This window comes from Haliaeetus albicilla, chromosome 21 (genome assembly GCF_947461875.1).
Source record: "Haliaeetus albicilla chromosome 21, bHalAlb1.1, whole genome shotgun sequence".
In the NCBI taxonomy this organism is placed as follows: Eukaryota; Metazoa; Chordata; class Aves; order Accipitriformes; family Accipitridae; genus Haliaeetus; species Haliaeetus albicilla.
Genome location: NC_091503.1, coordinates 19798369 through 19819661, shown reverse-complemented (window position 1 = coordinate 19819661; position 21293 = coordinate 19798369). Strand labels below are relative to the sequence as shown.

The 21293-nt window shown below is 37.4% G+C and overlaps 1 protein-coding gene across 2 annotated transcripts in view; it reads right to left on the bottom strand.

The window, feature by feature from the left end:
- The window catches only part of DTNBP1 (dystrobrevin binding protein 1), a 69987-nt gene that overhangs the window by 2104 nt on the left and 46590 nt on the right, over nt 1-21293 (bottom strand). For both annotated transcript variants that reach the window (XM_069809168.1, XM_069809169.1), the window contains 2 exons: nt 4337-4492; nt 2254-2397 (listed from right to left, as the gene is read on the bottom strand). In XM_069809168.1, coding sequence (XP_069665269.1) covers nt 2254-2397; nt 4337-4492 — 300 coding nt within the window. The remainder of the gene's footprint in view (nt 1-2253; nt 2398-4336; nt 4493-21293) is intronic.

Genomic DNA, 21293 nt, shown 5'->3' with positions numbered 1-21293 from the left:
CATTGTTTTAGTTTCTCTTGGACCCCAGAACTCCAGGGGGAAACATGCCCTCAGCAGGTCTCCAGTTTCAACACAAGTTGATAAACATCTGGTACAACATTCACAACTGAGAGCTGACGAGCCTGCCTGGACTGAAAACCCCCTGCCACTCCAACTGACCCTGTCAGTCCAGGATGTCTAGCACGACTACTGAGTTGCTTCCTCGGGTAGTACATGAATTTATATTGAACACAAGTGATACTAGGAAGATGTTTCTAAAGACACCTGTCTTTATGTTGTGCACACCAGCATCCATTAGATTAATTTGCACAACACACAGAGGAAGAGTTTTCTGGAGTGGCAGAGGTGAGTAAATTTTTCCATTCAACTTACCAACTATCATGAAATGTTGCAAAACCAATGCCCATAAGCTGGCAACGTTTATAGCAAGAGAAATTTGAAAACATTTTAATGTCTTGAGCTGATTTTCATTTTTACCAGTTACTAAAATAACTTACCTGCATTCTGTGGTGTTCAGTAAAACTGTGAAACAAATCTTGCCCTGACCAACCCAGTTCTCCACTGACAGCAAAATGAAGAGTTACCTTTAAGCCATCTCATTTTTCTGAGAATGCAGACTATTGCATATTTGGCTTGATACTAGGGTGCCAGGTCCTTAAAGCAAGCACAGAAATCCCTTCTAATTCAGAGGGAAATGAATCCTCTGGAATCACAACAGCGAGATTCACAAGACTGTTACACTGCAGTAGTAGTAGTAATTGTAGAGGAGTAAGTCTTCCTGCAAGCCTATGCAACCTCTGCATTCAGGTTACAGTGCTAGAAAATTACAGCACTGGCACATTAAATTACAGTGTATGTGCATCTATATAATAAATATATATACACTATCTATATATACACTGTATTACTTACATTACAGCACAAAATAAATTATATAGTTTTTTCCAAAGGCTAATCAGTTTTACATCTATTCAGGAAAAAACAACCGCACCTAGTAGTTTCTACACTTCCTTAGATAATCCAGTTACCTTTGTTGTTAAAACACGAAGTTTCTTGGTCCAACATCTGCCAAAGACCCAGCAAGGGGAAAACAGTCCTAGACTCTGTAACTACTTGCATGCTCAAACAATGATCAACTTTACTAATGCATGAATTCGATGCCTATCCAAAACCAGCCATCTGAATTTAGTTTTTGCAATAAAACACGAAAACCTTTAGTATTCAAGTGTGCCTTGACTACTTAGTGTAAGCTTTTCATGTTCACAGCAGGTAATAACCACCTTTACATAGGGAGGAAGAAAATTGCCCCAGGATATTATTAACATTTTTCTTTACATATCCCAAGATATAGGATAGGATTTAAAGTACACTGTTTCTTCACTGCAGGTACTTTTATAAAAATATTTCAACCTGCATTTTCAAAAGAAGTCTAAGTACATTTAAAGGAGTTTCATCATCTCCCTCAAGAAAACTTACTTTGGCTCCTTTGCAAAAAAGCATTTTAGTACTAAAATTAGTTTTTAATTAAGAAAGCACACTTCCCTGGTGGATAAAGTATCCAGTATTACTAATTCCCTGCTTTAAGCAGATCCCTCATCATGCTGCAACTTGCCAAAATGTGAATCTGGTTTTGTTCATCAGAACACACAAACAAAATTTTGGATTAATTTAATCTAATTAACATTACTAGCAGTAAGAAGGCTACATGAAAGACCTGCAGTATCAAAATCACTCTTTAGAAGCTTCCAGAACATCATCATGTTTCATATATATGGACTACTATGTTGAACCATGTCTCTGAATATCTCTCACTGAAGACCTTACACTATATACAACTGGTCCAAATTTACTTCAAAATGCCAAAATTCTGGAGAAATTCTAAGAAAGCAGCCTTAAAATAAAAACCTATCGCAAACTTTCTGTTGATGTTTGTTAAAATGTCCCCTATTAACTTTATACAGAGAAAAATGCACCTTAAAAGCAGTCTGTAACACATTACCTATCCATATAGTGATAAGCACAACATGAAGCTGTAGTAACTAGATGAAAGACAGTCCAGAAATATCAAGTAGTTTTGCAGCAAGCTCTCTTGTACTGCAACTAAATGTTAATGTTTTGAAAACCACTAATGAAAAATACTCAATATATGTAAAGTGTAATGTTTTATGAGATAACATCATCCATTACAAATTAGAGCAATTCCAGGGATTTATCACTTTGTCTCTAAGCACGCTGTCATTACTAGTATCATACCCAGCATGGGAGAAAGCATATTATTGTCTTCGCCTCCTGAGTTTAAAAAGACATCAAGTGCTTCTTGGTCAGACATGTCCATTAGGTCCATCTGTTCCAGCATGTCCACATTCACCTCCATGGAAGACATACTTCCAATTGGTTCTGTAGTAAAAACAGTGCAATGAGCAAAGTGACAATCAGCTACATGATGTTATTACCTATAAAGCCTACAATAGCTGCTATAATTGTATGCATTAGTAATAATTAAATTAGATATGGAAGGAGCACACCCACAGGACCTGCTCAGCAGCAATCTCAGCCCAAATCCAAGAGTACTCTGTGCAATCTTTGTTGTGAAACTGATGTCCATTACTGTTTTGTAAACCAAAACATTTTTAGCAACAGTATTTATAGCGATAGCATTGTCAGAAATATGCTAGGATGGGCCTTAGGGGCAAAGATTGAAACTTTTAATTTTGTAACACTGCTTTCCAATTCTCTCAACTAGAAGTCTTTTTAGAGAAAAACAAACACATTTAAACACACAATCACTAAATGTCAATATGCAAAGGGACATGAAAATTCAGAAATAATGATTAAGGTTAATAGAGAGCAGCCATTCTTCCTCATTCAATCAATCAGTCTAATAAATGACAGCAGCATGTAAAACCTAGGCTGATACCCAATATCTTCTCTCAGCATCGGGATTTAACATTAATAATTACTCAAGAAAATTACTTATGACTGTCAATATGTCAATGACAATTTGCAAGGGAATTAAATACTTGGATGAGCATCTTCTTCCTTGAACAGTAAAACATACAAACACAGAACAAGTAAGTTCAGGGGTACTCAGATTTAAGTCCAGTTGCTGCATGTATAACATCAAATATTACAATGAACAGTTTAATGGTTTATCTAAATTTAACAATTATACTATTAAAAGCCTTCATATGTGAACTGAGATGAAATCCTACCATTTAATTGGTTTTTTTTCCAAATATACTATAGCTCTGTAGTTTTACATGTATGCAGGATCAAATCTTTCATTAAGTTTCTTTCATATACATGGGTTGTGCATTATACTGCAACCCTGAAGTTCAGAAAGTGAGGTACTCTAACCCTCTAACAGAGCCGTACATCCAGGACTAGCCAGTGACAATGCCCACTTTTAGTCTAAGTGGACTATATATATATGTATATATATATATACACACACAGAAAGCAGGAGACTCAAACTCAATTCCTTCCTAGACCAGGGGAACTTAGACTTACATATCCTACTTCACCGAAGCCTGTCCTAGCAACCAATCTAGAGCATCTTGCAGATGAATGTTTATAGCACTCATGCAGAGAAATGGCAATCTTGGATTGTATTCCCTGCTCCAACATTACGAAGGAGAGCAGAACTGGTCTTGGAGCTGGGACAGAATCTCTACATTTTTTCCTGCCACATGAGCAATGTAATCTCCCGCTTGCTTGCTTTCTGGTCCTACAATCCCTGCATTTTCGTCCAACAGATGGATACCTCCCACCCAGAAGTGTCTGCAGTCTATGGCATTCTTGTGCTTTAACCAGTCAAGAGATGCCAGACTTGAGTCATCTTGTAACAAGGAGAGAGCTTAATCTGATCTCCTATGTCCTAATCACATACTCTGTATGTTACATAGACAGTGGAAATAGCTACCACCTGGGAACTGTTTTGAAATACAACACTGAGCTTTCATCTGCTCTTTTTAAATTTTTCTGAGGCACCTCCTGCCAGGTAAGAATCCCAGGCTTTGAAACTCCAGTGGACAGAAGCGGCCACCTCCATCCGTATCTGTATAGATATGGATGCACTCTTCAGCTGCAGAGAAAAGTGCTGTTTCAGATGTACTTCAGTGCTTTGCATTTCCTCATACAATGAGCAGAGAGTCTGACTGATTTTCTAAGGTGTCTAGTTCCCCTGGAACCTAAAGTTTGGGATAATTTAGAGGAAGAATTTAGACACTGCAATGCTTCCTCTGTAAGCATTAAAACCGCTGCTGACACTGACCCCTCAACAATGTTCTCCAAGTTGTGAGTTTGTGGATTACACAGAAGGTATTTTAAAACTTGCCTCGCCTCTCTGCTATCTGCAAGTATCCTGTAGAAAGGTATTGCTCCATGTCCTGCTGGAAGGCTTCTTCAAAGAACTTCTGACGTTCCTTTAGCTTCATCTGCTGGGTGTGCTCCATATCCAAAACCTTCTGTGCATGTTCAGCATCTAGCTCAGCTGAGCATAAAACAAACAAACAAATAAAATATTGCATGTATATCCCCTGACTCTCAGAATTTAAAAGCTAGTGAACCAGTTCAATACTGACAGACTGTTACGACAGACTGTTAACACAGGCTGTTATAAAAGAAGGCTTCTTTGCTTTGCAACTATATTTTAAAAATGAGAGAATACTATATTAGGCAGCATAACCTTCAAATTAAAGTGATGTCATAACTATTTATCTTGAGGCAAGATGCAGATTTCTTCAACTGTGTAAACGGCAACACCTCAATGCACGGTCCATCAATAACCAGCATCTCATAATTCGGCCAAAAAAGCTATCAGATAATGATGCTTCTGCTATCATATGTACTAATACACACAAAAGTAATACTTTTAATTTGAATGTTGCAGCACATTTCCACCACAATACAAGTGGATAGATATATATGTATGTATGCTTATATGTAAATACACATACATACATATGTGTGTGCATGCACATGCGTGTGAGATTCTGGTTTTGTCAGCTTCCAGACAGACTAGAAAAATCCTTTGAAGAATATCCTACATGTAGTGCAGGTATGTATCCACAGAAACTGTGAAGGCAGCCTGAGTCAACAGGAGGTAGGTAAACAGTACTGTTTTCAATGACAACACCACACAGTCATTAATATCAATATACAGGGTCTTTTCTATATACAGCAGCAAAGAATGTGCTAGAAGACGGTGATGATACTGACACCAAAAAAAGCAGAGCCAACTGCCATGAGTTATTGATACAAGACCAAGCAGAAAGGACCAGCTTGTATATCTTGCACAGACATACAGTGACAACCAAAATTTGCTTATAGGTGTCTGTGCTGGGTCTCTAGCAGTTCCTCTTTCCTCCTACAGTGAAAGAAGTATTAGACTGAATATCATTAGAAGAACTCCTTCCCTCCCGTTCTGCTCTACACGAGTCACTGACTGGCCGGAGGATGTACAAAGAAACGAATCATGCTGTTTAGTGAAGAATAACATTTTCTAGAATAAAAAGATGTGGTAGCTATTGAAGTACTAACTCTAGCCAGACCACAATTAGAACATGCTTTAGAAAAAAAATGCTTTTTAGGAGGAATATATAAACTGAAGCCCTTCCTCTCATAGTTCTGTTCATTTTTCTAAACCAGTCTCACGAGCTCTCTGCTTACAATAGAAAAAAGAATTTGCTAGCTGAGCTGCTGATGGAAAGGATGGGGGTGGCGAGAAGAGCTGCTGGTCTGGGCTGTTCTACCCATTAAGGGAAGCTCCAACAAATACTGCTTGGTAAAAAATGTCCAAGCTTTCACACACCAGACAGACACAGCTAGAATATGGCATCCATACGGATAAATGCTGAAAGAGCATAAGGTTTTCTAGGACAAGCACCATGTCAGTCTTCCAGGGAAAATGTTATGTTAATGATATTTTACAATAAGGAAATTCATTAAAAGCATTTACGATTATGGAGATTATTATCCAAATGTTTTATTAATCCAGGCAAAAACATCAGAGAGCAGTAATTCACTCTGTTGCCTGCATCAAGGTCAGAGATCATATATACAAGCAACTGAGCTGCGATAGTTGCAAAAGGAGCCACAAAACTGGACTGACACACCAAATATTAAGACATCAGTAAATAAGCTGAAATCTTTTTCTTAAAGCAGATTTCAGAAGTAAAACGTCAGTGTATAATAAGGAAAGCATTTTCCTCTAAGTCAACACATCTTAATTACCAATTACACTGTGGTGTACAATGACGCTATGTTCCTTGGAGCAACTCCTTTACTACAGTCCTGAATGATGAGCAGTTATTAATAACATTGTGTATGATGCAGAAATGCTATTCAATTGTAATAATAAAAGCCAGCGGCTCTCACTGACAACAGAAATTTCCTGTCTTCCTCATAATATATTCTGACAGTTTTGCACTCTATATTGGTACTTCAGGATATTTTTAACCCCAGAACAGAGGCAGTATCCAAAGAACATATGAGACTGATACAAGTTTTTTCTTAGTACTGCACCCTCTGTTTTTTTCATTTTGCCTAAAATGTCCTGTTAACTGTTGAAATCATCACTGGCCAAAGCTAAATGGTAACAGCTGCCTGCTGTGCTGACTTATTCCAAAGAAACTCAAAATACTGTAGCTGAAGAGTTGTCATAGGCTTGTTCTCCAAAGTCAGTTACAGAGAATTAACATCAAGAACCTTGCTGCATGATTTCATGCTCTGCCACGTATAATAAAAGTTGCTTGGCTAAGCAAAACCAAACTGCTACATATGGGGTTTCTGTTTGTTGTCAGAAATGCTAAGGATGGCTAGATGAAGCTAACAGTCAAACCTGAAAAAAACCAAAAAAATAGGTGTATTGTTTCTTTTACAAAGCTATTCTGAATTATGTTTTCCATAATCCAAGTGTAGTTTCACATGTTTATAAAACGCTGAATAGAGCCAGAACCAAAGCAGTTGTAAGAAAAAGTGTCATCCATATACCCTCATATGCAGTTCATGTCCACATACAAATTCTTACAGACATCACTGAGACCTGACACACTTAAAATACTATTGCATTTTTCCTTTCACCATAACATTGTACCTTTGAGTTAGTAACTGCACCTATTTCTTAATCACACTGCTATGCACAGAAAGAAAACCAGACTACAGAGAAAATGCTAATTCACAATTAGATGCAGGCTTACAGGATTTGCCATGATAACCCAAATACAAGGCGACTTCAATTCTACACCAGCTCTGACTTTTAAGAGAATAGAACTAAAAGGAGGCAAAACATTTCTTAAAAACTGGAAACTCAAGTGCTGATGTACAGCCCCATGACCAACCCACAGCTCACCTCCCTCGCAGGCACGGCACAGCTTACAGCCTGCCTCCTCCTCAGCCCAGGCAAAGAGGCAGCACTCGTCCACAAAACTTCCACTGACTACAAAACCTCATTTTCTCCAACACTGCTCAACAACGCGCTCTCCCTGGCCTTGCGCTCCTCCTCACGAGCTGCCTACGTTTTGACCTGTTACAAGCTGCTCATCGCAGCCGCTGTGCAATACCCAGCTATGCAGGTGTTGAAGCATGGAAGTCAGTTCTACCCTGGAACCAGTCACCCCAGTCTGAAGTGACCTCTGGGTACCTGCACACCCCTACTGAGATGCTACACTGCCCTCGCCTCCTCTAGTCGGGTGAGGATTTATCAGGAGGTTTCAGGGGACAACTCCTCCAAACACCTCAGCAGGAAAAAAGCTATAGCCATCATCTGCTTCTGCCCCTATGGATCCTGCCTATATCAGCTAATGGGACCTGGAAAGCTGTATCAGCTAATTCCAGTCATTAAAAGGACTGCCCTGTGCTCTTAAAGGTCGGGGGCGGGGGGGGAATTCAGTGCCCAGAGTATAGTCCTTAATGCATTCATTTTCCCTATAGGCGTTCCCCTCCTTAGCCTTTTTTTCGAGGGGGGGGGGGGGGGGCGGAATCACGATATAGCTATGCAAATAGGGCAAAGACTTATAAATCAAGACAAGACTAGGAATACAATATTATTATTTGGTACAACTTCCATGTTTTCACACCTTCATTTACATTTCTGGTATCTGTCTGCAGCCAGAAGCTGTGCTAACCAGACACTGTATTCCTATTACAAGCTTAATTTATTAAAGCCAGGACTGCAAGATAGATTATTTCTTATTGACTTTATAAAATATTTTTATTTGCAAATGAACTTTATTTCTGGGAAAACCTCCACCCCGTATCTTAAGTGAACGAGATACTAGAAGAATCCAAACTCCAAAGGAAGAAATCACAATAGCTTACAACCATATACCTCAAGTATAAAGGACACCATTTTCTGATATCATGCGTATGCCTGACTTACACTTCCTACAAATTAAAATTCTGACGTAATAGCTAAAATTTCTATCCAACCAATAAGCTAAGTGACCGTTTCATACTTTAATCTAAAACATTTTCTAGTTATGCACAACAGATTTCCTGAATAACGTATGGCTACAAATAAAACGAATTAGAAGAATGACTACCAAAAAAAAAAAAAAATCAGCAACTGAAAACCCTGGTTGTTTAGGTTGCTAACACATCCCCTAGACCTAACGTGAAAGTGAAAGATGTCAAGTTGTCCAAATGGATGGCTTTTTGGTACTTTCATACTGTTACACAATCGGTTTACTTCAATTTATTATGTTGCTTTATAGTTCTCCTGTGAACTAGAATCCATAAATGTATCTGTTGTAAAGAGGGAAAGACATAGAGCAACACAAAAACTGGAGCTTAGACTAAATGCCCTTTTTCTCCCCCTCTACAGCTCATCCGGTTCTTGTAGACTCATTCAACCAGACCATAAGATGTATGCAAGTATTCTTCTCAGGGATTTTTGCTTTCACTGAAGATATTAGTCTCAAGCTGCCATTCACTGAACTCACTCCAGGTTTTTTGATGTTCCTCCTGTACCGGGGGGTCTGAAACTGGACACAGCAGGTAAAGATGCCGAGTAGGGGAGGACAATCCCGTCCCTTGATCTCCCGGTCGTGCTCTCATTCCTACAGCCCAGGACGTGCCCCCCCCGCCGCTGCCAGGCGTGCTGCTGGCTCCTGCCCAGCTGGCTGCCCCCCCACACCCCCAGGGCCTTGCTGCAGAGCTGCTGCTCCCCGGTCCGTCCGTCCATCCGTCGGTCAGTCCCCGGCCCGTCTCCCTGCAGGGGCCCCCCCAGTTTGGTGTCATCAGCAAACTCGGTGAGAGTGCCCTCCATCACCTCCTCTAGGGAAAAACCAGTCTGCTGCTTGTTACCAGCCTCCAGGTAGAGTATGACCCATGAACTGCTACCCTCTAAGCCAACCAGTTATTCACCCGTCTTGTTGCCCATCCATCCGGGCTGTAACATCGTAATTTGGCTACAAGAATATTGTGTGAGACTGTCAAAACCTATTAATAAGCTGGCTATTCACTAAACAACTGAAAGTCTTCAAAAATCAGAACGATAAAAACATAAAACCAGACAACGGAAGACAGACAGCCAAGTAACTTTTCAAGTGCATTATGACTTAATAACTTATACTTGCAACTGCCTCATTATATACCCTTTTAAGTAAAAATATCAAAGCAAGACAAGACGCCAGGGAGCGCTTCAAAGAATGCAGTTTTTCTCAAAAATGTTTAAATTATTCTTGACAGAATTTAGAATACACTTTGATAATATGAGGGATGAAGTTCAGAGCACTCTTGCACTACACTTTGCTGAGAAGTGGGGAGAGACTGTTGGCAAAACTCGAAAAAAATTTATAAGATATGGGAATTAGGTACACGCAGTCTTTCTTTCAAATAGGAATGAAAAGAAATCGGGTGAAAACTACAAGATTTAATTGCTTTTAAACTCTGATTGAACAGTCTCTTTACAAAGTAAAAGAAAAACACTTTTCCAAAACTATATTCAAATAATTACAATTAAAAAAATTGAAATCCTGATTCACTAGAACATGAAGTCAGGATTTCACTGGACTTCGGTGACAGAAAGATCATCTCTGTTGGAAAAAATATGCATTGTTCCAAATGAGATTTATTGTCTGACAACTCTCTAAAGCCTGCATTTTCATGAAGAGATATTTTACTAAAATTATCAGAATTACTTTTTATCAAAATATTTCTTCATTTAAAAAATCAGTCACTAAAAATGACTGTATGTATTCCTTAATAATTTTCTAACTAGTGTTTTTATAGATTGCATCAGAATATGAAAACTCTAAATAGTCCAGAAATAATCTAGTCAAGAGGAAAAGCAAAGCCAGTGCAGAGAAATAAGTTGCCCAATAAGCATTTTCATCAAGTTGGCTTACCTTGGAAATTCCCTCTAAACAAACAAATTGCTTACTTGAGATCCTTGAAAAATACAGGATAAGTCTAAATAAATATCAGAATAAACCACTGAAAATAACTGCCTGTGTATGCCAAGATTCCAGTTACTAAAGCAGCACCTGGAGGAAGAAGCAGCTTCCGACCAACGCGACAGGAAACACAGCTTGGGAAAAGGTTTCCACGTAACTCCAAACTTTATCTGGCTACCAGGAAACCATCATAATTAAGAGATACTAAAAATATGCTCCACCAAACAGCAAACGCATGACTCGGGTTCTAAAAATGTAAATACATCTAGGATTAAAAAAAAAAAAAAAAAAATAAAAAAAATCACAAACTTTATAGTCATATGTCTCACAGTGTGTGAAAAGAATATTAGAGCTTGACAGAATTAGGATCTTTTAGGTCAGTTAAACAAAGGGTTATTGCATTTACATTTATTTTACTTTCACAGTGTTCTTCAGCTCTCTCCTAAAGCCTTGTAAAGTAGGCAAGACCTTTCTAAGGCAGACCAGTAGCTTGCTACTGCAGATGAGAATACACCCGAGCTATGGACAGACTGCACCCAGTTTGGGTTTGAGTTTTTAAACAGTTAATATGGCTCACATTGTAATTAATTTAGGGGTTCAGACAAGCCTGGAGCATCCGAAGTTATATATAAAAGCTTAAATCCTGCCTTGTCCAACTCTACTTTTTTGCAACAGAACAAAGAGAACATCCTACATAGCAGCTATATGGCACAGTATATTCCTTAGATTATTTTCACCTTTCTCTACTCTCTGCAAGCTTAAAAATACACCAGGCTGAGGACTCATCTGCAAGGTGGTCCACAGCAGCATAACAGACTCTCTTTTTAGAACTACATCTGCTGTGGTTCAGAAACAGTAAGAATGCTTTTGGCCATTTTGTTTCTCATTAAAAAAAATGCTGAAACCTGAGTGTATCTGCCTACTTGAATTTTTTAAATTAAGAGCAGACAAATTTTCATGCCTGCAAATGTGGTAATCATGAACAATTTTAGAATTGTTTTAATTGGTTTTAACTATAGACAAAATCATCACAGATATACTGTTCCACAGCACATCAGGGGTTTTTTTCCACATTTGCTTCAGTATTTTCCTACCTTCAGATGTGCAAGTGCATGTCTTGCAAACTATGGTAATGTTACCAGCAAAAGCTTTAGGCGGGGGAATTCTCTCCTCCAAGCCCATAACTGACTACTTCTGGGTTAACAAATCTATAATCCACCATTTTCCAGTTTCCCAGTTCAATTTCATTTAAGGTCCCAAGAACACTCAGTGACAAAAACCCCTGTCTTTCTAGAAGACAGAATTTAGCAACATGATCAGTGGGATGCGAGTACCACAAACCCTCCTCAACTTGCACCAGGACAGGCTCTGTTAGGAAGGGGGGTCTTCAAACTCCCCCATTCCTCCTTTAGTTGGATTTCTATCCAACTGAAAGTGAAGAAAAGGTGACAAGGGAAGGATAACATTAAGCTGAACCTCCCTAGCGCAGAAAGCAAGTAAAAAATAAACAAAATGGCAAGCATCTGAGCTCACATGCTTGTTTACTGCCTTCCTATGAATCCGCCATTTATGGTTATTGTAAGAACAATAATTCTGTTAGTAAGCTGCAAGTATGTATTTTCAATGTAAATAAACCTTATAAAGTCACACGTATCTTCAGTACATACAGGTTTATTTGTGAAGACAACCGGGCTTTAAAATCTAGCCACACACTATAGAAAAATCCCACCTATTACAGAAATCGTACTTGAAAACAGTTCAAATGACTCAGCACTAGTCTACTGCCATGAAAAGTTGTTTTTAAAGCATACACTCTCCAATTACTGTTTTTTTCTGTCCCACATCAAAAATACTCATTTTCAAATGGAAAAACTAATCAATAGCAAATCTAAAACCAAAGTATTTAAAATAGAAATGATGGCATTGCAGTATTCTAGTCAGGTTTGCAAAAGTCCATAAAACTGTCTCAAATAAGATTAATAACATCCCATCATCCGAGTACAAACTGATCTATTGAACAATTTAATTACTATTTTCCATTCCAAAAAGATAACCACCTTTGCTTTGGAACTGGGAGGCTCTCAAAGACAGGCAAATGGCTTCTGCTACTACCAGAATAGTGCTAATCTTAACCTTTGCACAACTCTGAGGTATTTGCCTTCTAGATCAAATTATGTGCATGCATAGATACATAAATAAATAATGAGATACTGTTTTGCAGTCACAAGACATTGTGCACACGTTGAAAATACGAGTTCTACAACATGGCAAATCCGTTCGCAGGTATCAGCTTTTACTTGTCCTTAAGAATAACACCGAGCATCGGACTCATGCTTTGGTGAAACTATTCTTCACCCAAACTATAACCATCTTCAGATACACAGGCTAGCAGAACAATCCCATTCAGTGCTTAACTAAATCTTGCTTCAAAAAACGGAAGGTGAGCAAATTATTGTCTTCTTTCCTACTAACTAAAACAAAACGAGTGGTTTACTCCATATATTGTTTTCAGAATAACCAGTTTTAGGATCTGAACATGCAATTTATAGCTCCCTCTCCAGAGGGAGAGGTAGAGCCTGCCAAAGTCTCCTACAGGCTTCAGAGCCAAAAGGAATGAGCTGCGGATTCATAGTCTCAGTATGGTTCAGTCTAATCTGATTTACCTTACATGGACAGTGACATATTTTAGACTTGAATAGGGTTTGGGGTTTTTTTTAAGACATACTTTAATACAAGTCTTACATTAACATAAGCAATGATTGCTCAATCAGAAACAGAAAAGAAAAAAACCCTACCTTTCACAAAAAAAAATCATGCAACCAGTTGAAAGAATTTGATTTTTTCACATCTCTTCCACATGGTAAGGCATTCAGTATGCATTATGTAAACCACATTTGATAGCAGATGTGCTTTACAAATGTGTGGCAAACAACACTGTACAATGATGAAACTTCAGTGTCTATCAGAACTCTTAAAACATTTTTATTCAATAGTAAAGGAGACCATTTTGCAAATTCAAATTAAACTTGAAGTATTTCATGTTGGAAACCATTCCAAATCATCAGTTCCCTCTCATCTGAATCAGTCATCAAACTAAAGTTCTGAAAGCACAAAGCCTGTGAGCATTACTGCAATCAACTGCAAGATCTATTTCTTGGTTATCACCAATGGTTTTCTGTTAGTGTTAAGAACATTAGGGCCTGGTTACTAAAACTTAAACAGGGCTTTTAACAGAGCCTAAATTTCACACTTTAAAAAAGCAACAAATATATCCCTTATTTCAACAAAAACAGATTCTGCGTCCAAAGATACTTATACTAAAACATGCATGTCTACCTGTTTGGAGTGGGCTCAATCAATATGAAAGGATCAGGGATTAACTACAAAAGGAATAAATAGGAGAAAGCATTGGGGTTTTTTTGCAATTTCTTTATATTATAAGCTAAGTGTAACAGGGGAAAAATTCTACAAATTAAACCTAAATGTTCAAGTAGTCAGAACTGCAGTACCACCAGCAAAATCACTCTCTTCCTCACGCAGAAGCCTAGTTTGTCTACAATGTCAAAATTTCATATGCAGTAATATTTTAAAAAGACCATAAGCCAATCATTATATCAATAGCACACACAGAATACTTGAAGTATTTTTTTTTTCTTGACAACTTAGTCTATTTCCTCTTTCATTTCTGTCAAAACAACTTCTCCAATACAAGCAAAAACCTGCTATTCATTCATCCTATTACTGCTGGTTTTATTTCTTCTTAACTTCTAAGAATGAAAAGGACCCATCAGATTACAAATCCAGTCCAGTTCAACCCTGTTCAGTTAATGTCCCAAAATGAATCACACTACAGACTATCTTTAGAAATCCCAGTGGCGACTAAACACTTTTGTTTGATATGATTAGAAAAATGAGATCTGAAGTACCCTTCACTCTAACAAACCAGCATCCAGGAGCATCCAAACAGTTTCTACAAAGTAATATGAGAGGGGACTAATTTGCTAACAGACAGCTATTAGGATGCATTACCAGCTCAGGAATTTTAAAATACAAGCAGTCCTGCATATTCATTACACAAAGAGTATCAGTTATGACAGACTAGCTTATTTTAAAAATCCCTATTTATTCTCAAATGCAAAAAAAGATGCCACATTCTTTTTAAAAAGTGAACACATAGCAGTGCTATTTACTGGTAGAGCTAATTTGCAACATTAGCAATGGCATGTCTTTTCCAGACTTTTTATAATACTGTAAGACAGATCTCTTCAAAGTACATTCTAATATTCTCTTAAAAAAGTGTTGTTCATTTAATGGGTTGCTTTTGAATTCAGCCAAATGGACAGTAATGATTATACAGGCACAATAAAAGGAAGACAACCAAAACAAAAAATCGTACTGCATTTCAAACAGAACAATGTGGCTGAACATAGCGCAACATTTTAAGAATACATGACTGTATTTTCACAGTTAAAATTCCTCATTTTCTATTACGGAAAGGCATTATATAACAAGAAACAGGGCATCTTATAAGTGTAGAAATAAACATCAGTGTGTTTTTTTCCACTGAACATTTTAATTTTTAAACAAAATGGCTTATGTGAAAGAGAAGAACGGTTTAGTTAGGACATAGATTGTGATCCAGAGGTAAGGCAATTTTCAGTATGTCAGTTCTAAAGAAAGGAGATCGAGTTTTACATTTTTAATTAAACATTTTAAGCTTTCTTCCATGCATCTAGTTTTCATATACTCAAAACCATTCCACTTGCATATTTATTTTATTTTTTATGGAATAATAAATGGTCTATAGCTCAGAAATAACAGATCTTAACAAAAAAAGTAGCCCAGACAAACCTTCCCACTTGCAAAACACTAGCTGTCTTTAAAGGACTCAATTGTAAGAACAAAATTCTTTTGATGATCTTGAAAAACATTTAAGATAAATCTATTTGGAGGAAAAAAAAAGTCTTGAAAGATGATCTGCTCCCACTGGCTTGCTGACTTATCTGTGTGCCATCTTCTAGCACAATTCTTCTAAATTGTTCAAACTTGCAACTTCAAATATTGAAGGTGGAATAAAGGTCATCTTTACACATAGTGTCCAAGCACTTCCATAATTTTACTACTAATTCAGAACAGTTTCTGCAACTTTGACACGTCTGGGTTTTTTGAAAGCATTTAAGGACAAGCCTTGAAGAGCAACCCATATGACACAGGCAGATGTGAAGAAAACCAAACTCCTTCTTTCCTTACAGTCTGTAAACTATGACAGAATAGTGTGGGGTTAGGTTTACTTTTTGTTGTTGTTGTTCAACCCCAAGGAATGTCTCATGCTTTAAATTTTCCAGCATTTCAGTATTCCATATGGTACCAAATATTTGCTACAAATAGGAAGGGAAGCTACCAGGTCACATCAGTAGTTTTCGAATTTTTACTCTGTCATTCAAGGTTTTACCATGCTTATTCTTTAAAGACAACTGGACTAAACTAGTGCATCAGTGTTGGCAAAGTCAAGGTAGGCCATCACTCACCCAAACAATAAACCTGATTTTATGGTACCAGATCAAATTGGCACTGCCACACCAAGGAAGCACTGGTGGCTGGGTACAAAAATAATTCTTCTAGACCAAACAATTCTGAAGAAGAAACCCTTCTGGCGGTTTTGTTTGTTTTTTTTAAAGAGGATCAGCCATCATCTGTCCTTTTGCAGCTGGCATAGAATTGACATCAGGTGTAAAACCAACAGCCACCACATTGTCAGCTCCAGCTAAAGCCATAATGGCAACCATGTTCACTCAAAAATATTTTTTCAGTTCAGCCATTAATTCATCAATGGCAGCATCAGGCATGAAATAACAGTGTAATTGTAACCTGTGCTCATATTGGTTTAGCTTACAGTAACTGATAAATTGATTTCTAAAGTTTGCTGTTCAAATAAAACTGATTTAAATGACTGCAACATTAATTTTTCAAGTACTGTATTAGGCTGGTTTAAAGATACTGTGCAAAATCTAGCAGGGCTCTTCTCATGTGTGCAAGATCTAAGATCTTAATACCTTTAGATTAATAGATTAATTTAATTGAGATTAACAGATTAATTTATTGGGATAAAAATACAGCTAGACAAGTTTCACTGGTTAACATAACTAACCAGGTCATCTGTATCCTCATAAAAAGAGTGTAACAGCTAAGACTTTCTCCTTATTTGATGTTCACAGTTTTACACCTGCTTCTTATTAGGATAAATCATTATCACTAAAGCAGTATAAAACTTACTAGGTCTATCCGTTGCTTAGCCCAACACCTCAATGCAAATACAACAAAAAGAGAGACACCCATGCAGCAAACTAGGGAGAGGATGGAGCAGATGTGTGATGTTACTAATGCATCAGTGGAGCGCTAAACAAGAGAGAAATATGAAAGGAAAGGAGATACAAAGCAAGAGAAATGAAGATGGGGCAGGGGCGGAGGGGAAGGGCAACTGACAACTCAGATTGCCGAACAGGGCTAATAAATAAGGTATGAGCCTTTATTCTGGATTTCTCCAGTCTGGTAGAGGTTACACAAGTTGTGAGGAGAAAAACAATACTAAGCAGGACAAAAAGCCACTGCAATAAAATCAGCCATTACCAAAGAAATACACACTACTGAAGCTACTCTGCCAGACAAAAAACACCAAGAGACTGTAGGAACAATTACAAGTGAATGAGAAAGCACATCCTGCGTGACCATCAATGACTAAACCCTATGCCTATAGCAAAAACGAACTGACAGATGACACCTAGGATACAGTATCTTATTCAAGCAAACAAAGAAAACCCACCTAAAGGATGCATAGACATCAAAGTGACAGTGAGGAGTGAATAAAACCCAGAAATTCAGGAAGCTGATAAAAGCACTTACAAGGGGGAAGGGAAAAAGGAAGGGGGCTGACTGAAGAGGGAAGTCAGTGTAATTAGGACTCTGAAACCTGTGAAATACACTTCCTGTAAGATCATTCCTTTCAACATACGCAGCTATGTGAAATGTCTCCCTTGCCCTCTCCCCCCACCTTCTTTTTTTCCAGCGCATGGATGCCATGCAAGTCTTCAGCATCTCCTGCCACATCTTGGAACAGCAAACACTTATTTATGCCTGTGCTGCAATACCATATCAAATGAGGAATTAATTCCCCTGACACCTATATCAATCAGCTTCCGCCATTTGTATTCACCTTAAAAACATTCATATTTAGGCCAACTAAAAATACAGAATACTTAATTTATAATCTTTTCCTTATCTCCTGAATATGTATAAGGCCCTACTAATTTCATTTTTAATTTTATTCTTTAGACTATTTTAGCTGTAATTAGTCATGAGTACTTTAAACCTCACAAAACACATGCACATTTCCTGTGTAGTGTAAACATGCAGTTGATTTCTGAAAAAGTTAAATTTCTTAACTATTATTCTATTTCTCTAAACAGCACGTCTCTGCACGAGGTGTCATTTTCTATAGCAATGAAAATGACATGCTATACCTTTACAAGAGGTACAGCCACCCGTACCTGTAATAATTCAAAGAGCCCTTACAGAACTGCACTGATTCTGAAAAAGAAAGTAGAACTGCTGATTTTTAAAGCATTAAGATACACTGTAAGCAGAGGTGTACTGATCATACTCAGTGGCCAATTCTTCCTCACTTTCGTATCTAAGCTTGCATAATGTGCCTCTAAAGCTGAACATCCACTAATTTCAGAGGAGGATATCATTAGAACACAATATGGCCTTTATTAAATATGAATTATTTGTTGACAACACATTCTGCATGACAGTGGGAAAACATTGCCTTCAGGCCACCATTATATCTGCCCTGTTTCCTTCTCTTTCTTCCCGTCATCATACATCTGCTTTGTCAGACCCAACAGCATCCAATTTCCATGGGCAGAGATTTATTGCCTCCTTTTTGGAGCAACTAACAGTATTTTTATTTGATACCAACGCAGAAATAAAATTATGAAGTTTAAGATTTAAGCTTTTAACAGAGATTTAGAGAGAATGTATCTCATCTCTTAGCTGCTGCTGTAGACTCCAACAGATGACACCACATTCAATTTCACTGGCTTCCTACAGGGAAAATTTTGTTCATAGTCACAAAGACCAAAATTTATTTTTTAAATAAAAGATTAAATTTGATGGAAGTGGGTTACAAACAATATTATGGGGTCTAAACATTTGATGCTTAGACTTTGCAATGCCTTTTAAAACAAAAATGAGACAGGCAAGATGGGATAGCGAGGAGCAGTTAAAGAACAAATTCCTCGCAAGACTAACGCTGAAATGATCTGATCTGTCCTCGGGCTTAGCTAATAACAGACCTTTGGAATGTGAAGAACATCATGACCACAAAGTCTTCCAAGACAAACACACCAGGGACAGCATCTGGTACATGCATCACCCTCAGTATCAGTTCCTGAATATACTAGAAATTATGAACAAGGCTTGAGATGGGGGTGGAAATCAACCAAGAAATACTGTGGGGCATTCCTATTCTGTTGGTACAAGTATTTTCTCTCCAGGACTGAATGAATGCTATACCAAGAAGGTGTTCAGCAAGTGTTGAACTTCAACCTATTGTAATTCTCTTACAAACTATCAAATCTGTTTATAATAGTGACTATCCAAGGCTAATGAGAACTGAAGCATGCATAAAGAACCAAAGCACCATCATCATTATCATTTCATGCTCTACAGAACTGTAGATGTTTGGTAAAAAGCCTCCTATTTTGAAACACGCTTGCTGATATTATTCCTTTTAAACTATTTTTCATGCATGCCTTACTTATTAAACAAGTTCCCTTGACATATATGTGTTTATATATACCGTAAATACAGTATCAACATCAAACAGTAGCTGCATCACAGAGAGATGAATCTAACCATAAAGTGCTGAAATTTTGGTCCAGAAGGAAGAAGGTACTAAGACTTGATAATACATCAAAACTATATTTTCAAAATAAAATTGGTAAATTTGCTGTACTATTCAAGAAAGCAGTAAGTTCTTCACAACCAACCATAAAATATATACAAGATTATAGATTTTCATGAAGCATTAATTAGTTTCTCTTTTTCACTCAAAAATCCAAACTATCTAATAGGTTCCCTTTAAAATGCTAGTTTGTCTATATATATTCAGAACAAGGGATTTTTTACAACATTAATCTGGTTTAAATAAAATATATATGTGTATATGTCATTAGTTTATTTTTATGAATTAATTTTATATATTAAAATCTCTATATAGATGCAAAACCCCTAAGTAAGTTTTAATAAAGATAGATGTATAAGTGCACACTTAAGTACAAATGCATTGTACTCAATGTATTATAAATAATTTCCAGATATGAACACCGTAAGTATTAGAGGGCTAGACTGAATTGCATTTTGCTGAAGAAGTTTGCAAGGTAGCAGTTTCCACTTGCCATTCAAAATAGGTCAGAAATTATACACTTGCAGACTGCTATTATAATCCATTTTTTAAAGTGAAAACCGTAATCATATCAGCAGCTATTAAAGGCTGAGGACCTGCTTCTTCTAACACTAGTTTAATGCTTTCTAAATAGTAAATTGAATGATGATACTTAGCCTAGGGGGGAAAAAATATCAGAAAAAAAGCCTGAGAAAGATTGCATTTTATAAACATGCACATATAGCAATATATTTAGAAATGAATACCACCCCTTCCCTGCCTCCCAAAATAGAAGCTACTCAACTACTCAGTCATTACCAATGATATCTTTGTTTCAATGCTAGGAGAGTAACTGTCAGAGCCCAGAAACTGAGCTACCTTCTCATTCAAGGCGAGATCTGGAGGTCAGAGCCGAGGCTTATCGCATAAGGCAGCACACAGACATGCCATTTGCACTTTCACTGCCCCTGCTACACTCATTGTGAAGATGAATGCAAAACTCAGATTTTTTTCAGATCACTCCAAGATTTTTGTAAAGCGATTAAATAGGAAGTCCTGCAGTAAATCACTTCTCAGGTGTCATGCAGACTGGATTGCACCTAGCCAAGAGGTAACAGTACAAAAGAACAATAACTATAAAAATATAAAAGAGCTATGTTTAGAAGCAGTCATGAAAAATACTCCTCTAGGTATATGCGCTTTTTGACTTGCAGAATTTAACAATGCCGCTATGAACTTGGAGTCTCCTGAAGTGTAAGACTCCTAAGAGAAACAAAATACTTGTCCAATATAGTCTTAAAAAAGTCACAGTGCAAAGAATTCTTAAAATAGAAGCTTGCAAAGCGCATTATAGTGTCAGAGCAAATCTGTCTCCATCCCACTAGAGATGCTAGCTCGGTGATCCGCATATAACTCCACCTATCTTTTAAGGCAAAAACTGTCCTAGTACCACTGCTTGTGGGCTTTAATGCAAAGTTCTGGCAATTGTCCAAGACTCTGGAAGGGAGGGCACAGAGCTTTTTAAATTTTCTTTTTAGGTCATGACACAAGAGATCACACTGATGTCCACTAACGCTCCATTTACAAACGCAGAGGGAAGTCAGCAACTTGTACTTAAAGAAAAAAGGAAGGCACTTTAAAAACAATGCTACATTGTACAGAAACTTCATGTTTACACAAGTTATCTAACACTTTCCAGAGAGCTTAGTAAAACGTAAAACTGAGAAAATATCATGTACTGCGTGGAACTGAAAACCAAGGGTAAAACAGCATATATTTATTCATGGCAAATAGGCATTCCTAGCAAACAGAGATGTTTTAAAATGGAAGTTTTAAGGGAAATGAAAAAAAACCCAAACATTTTTATTAAATATTATCCTGTCCCCTATGCTTAGAATATGAAAGGACATGCTCATCACAGAAATGAGCAGACTAAGTTGGAGGTCAGTGCA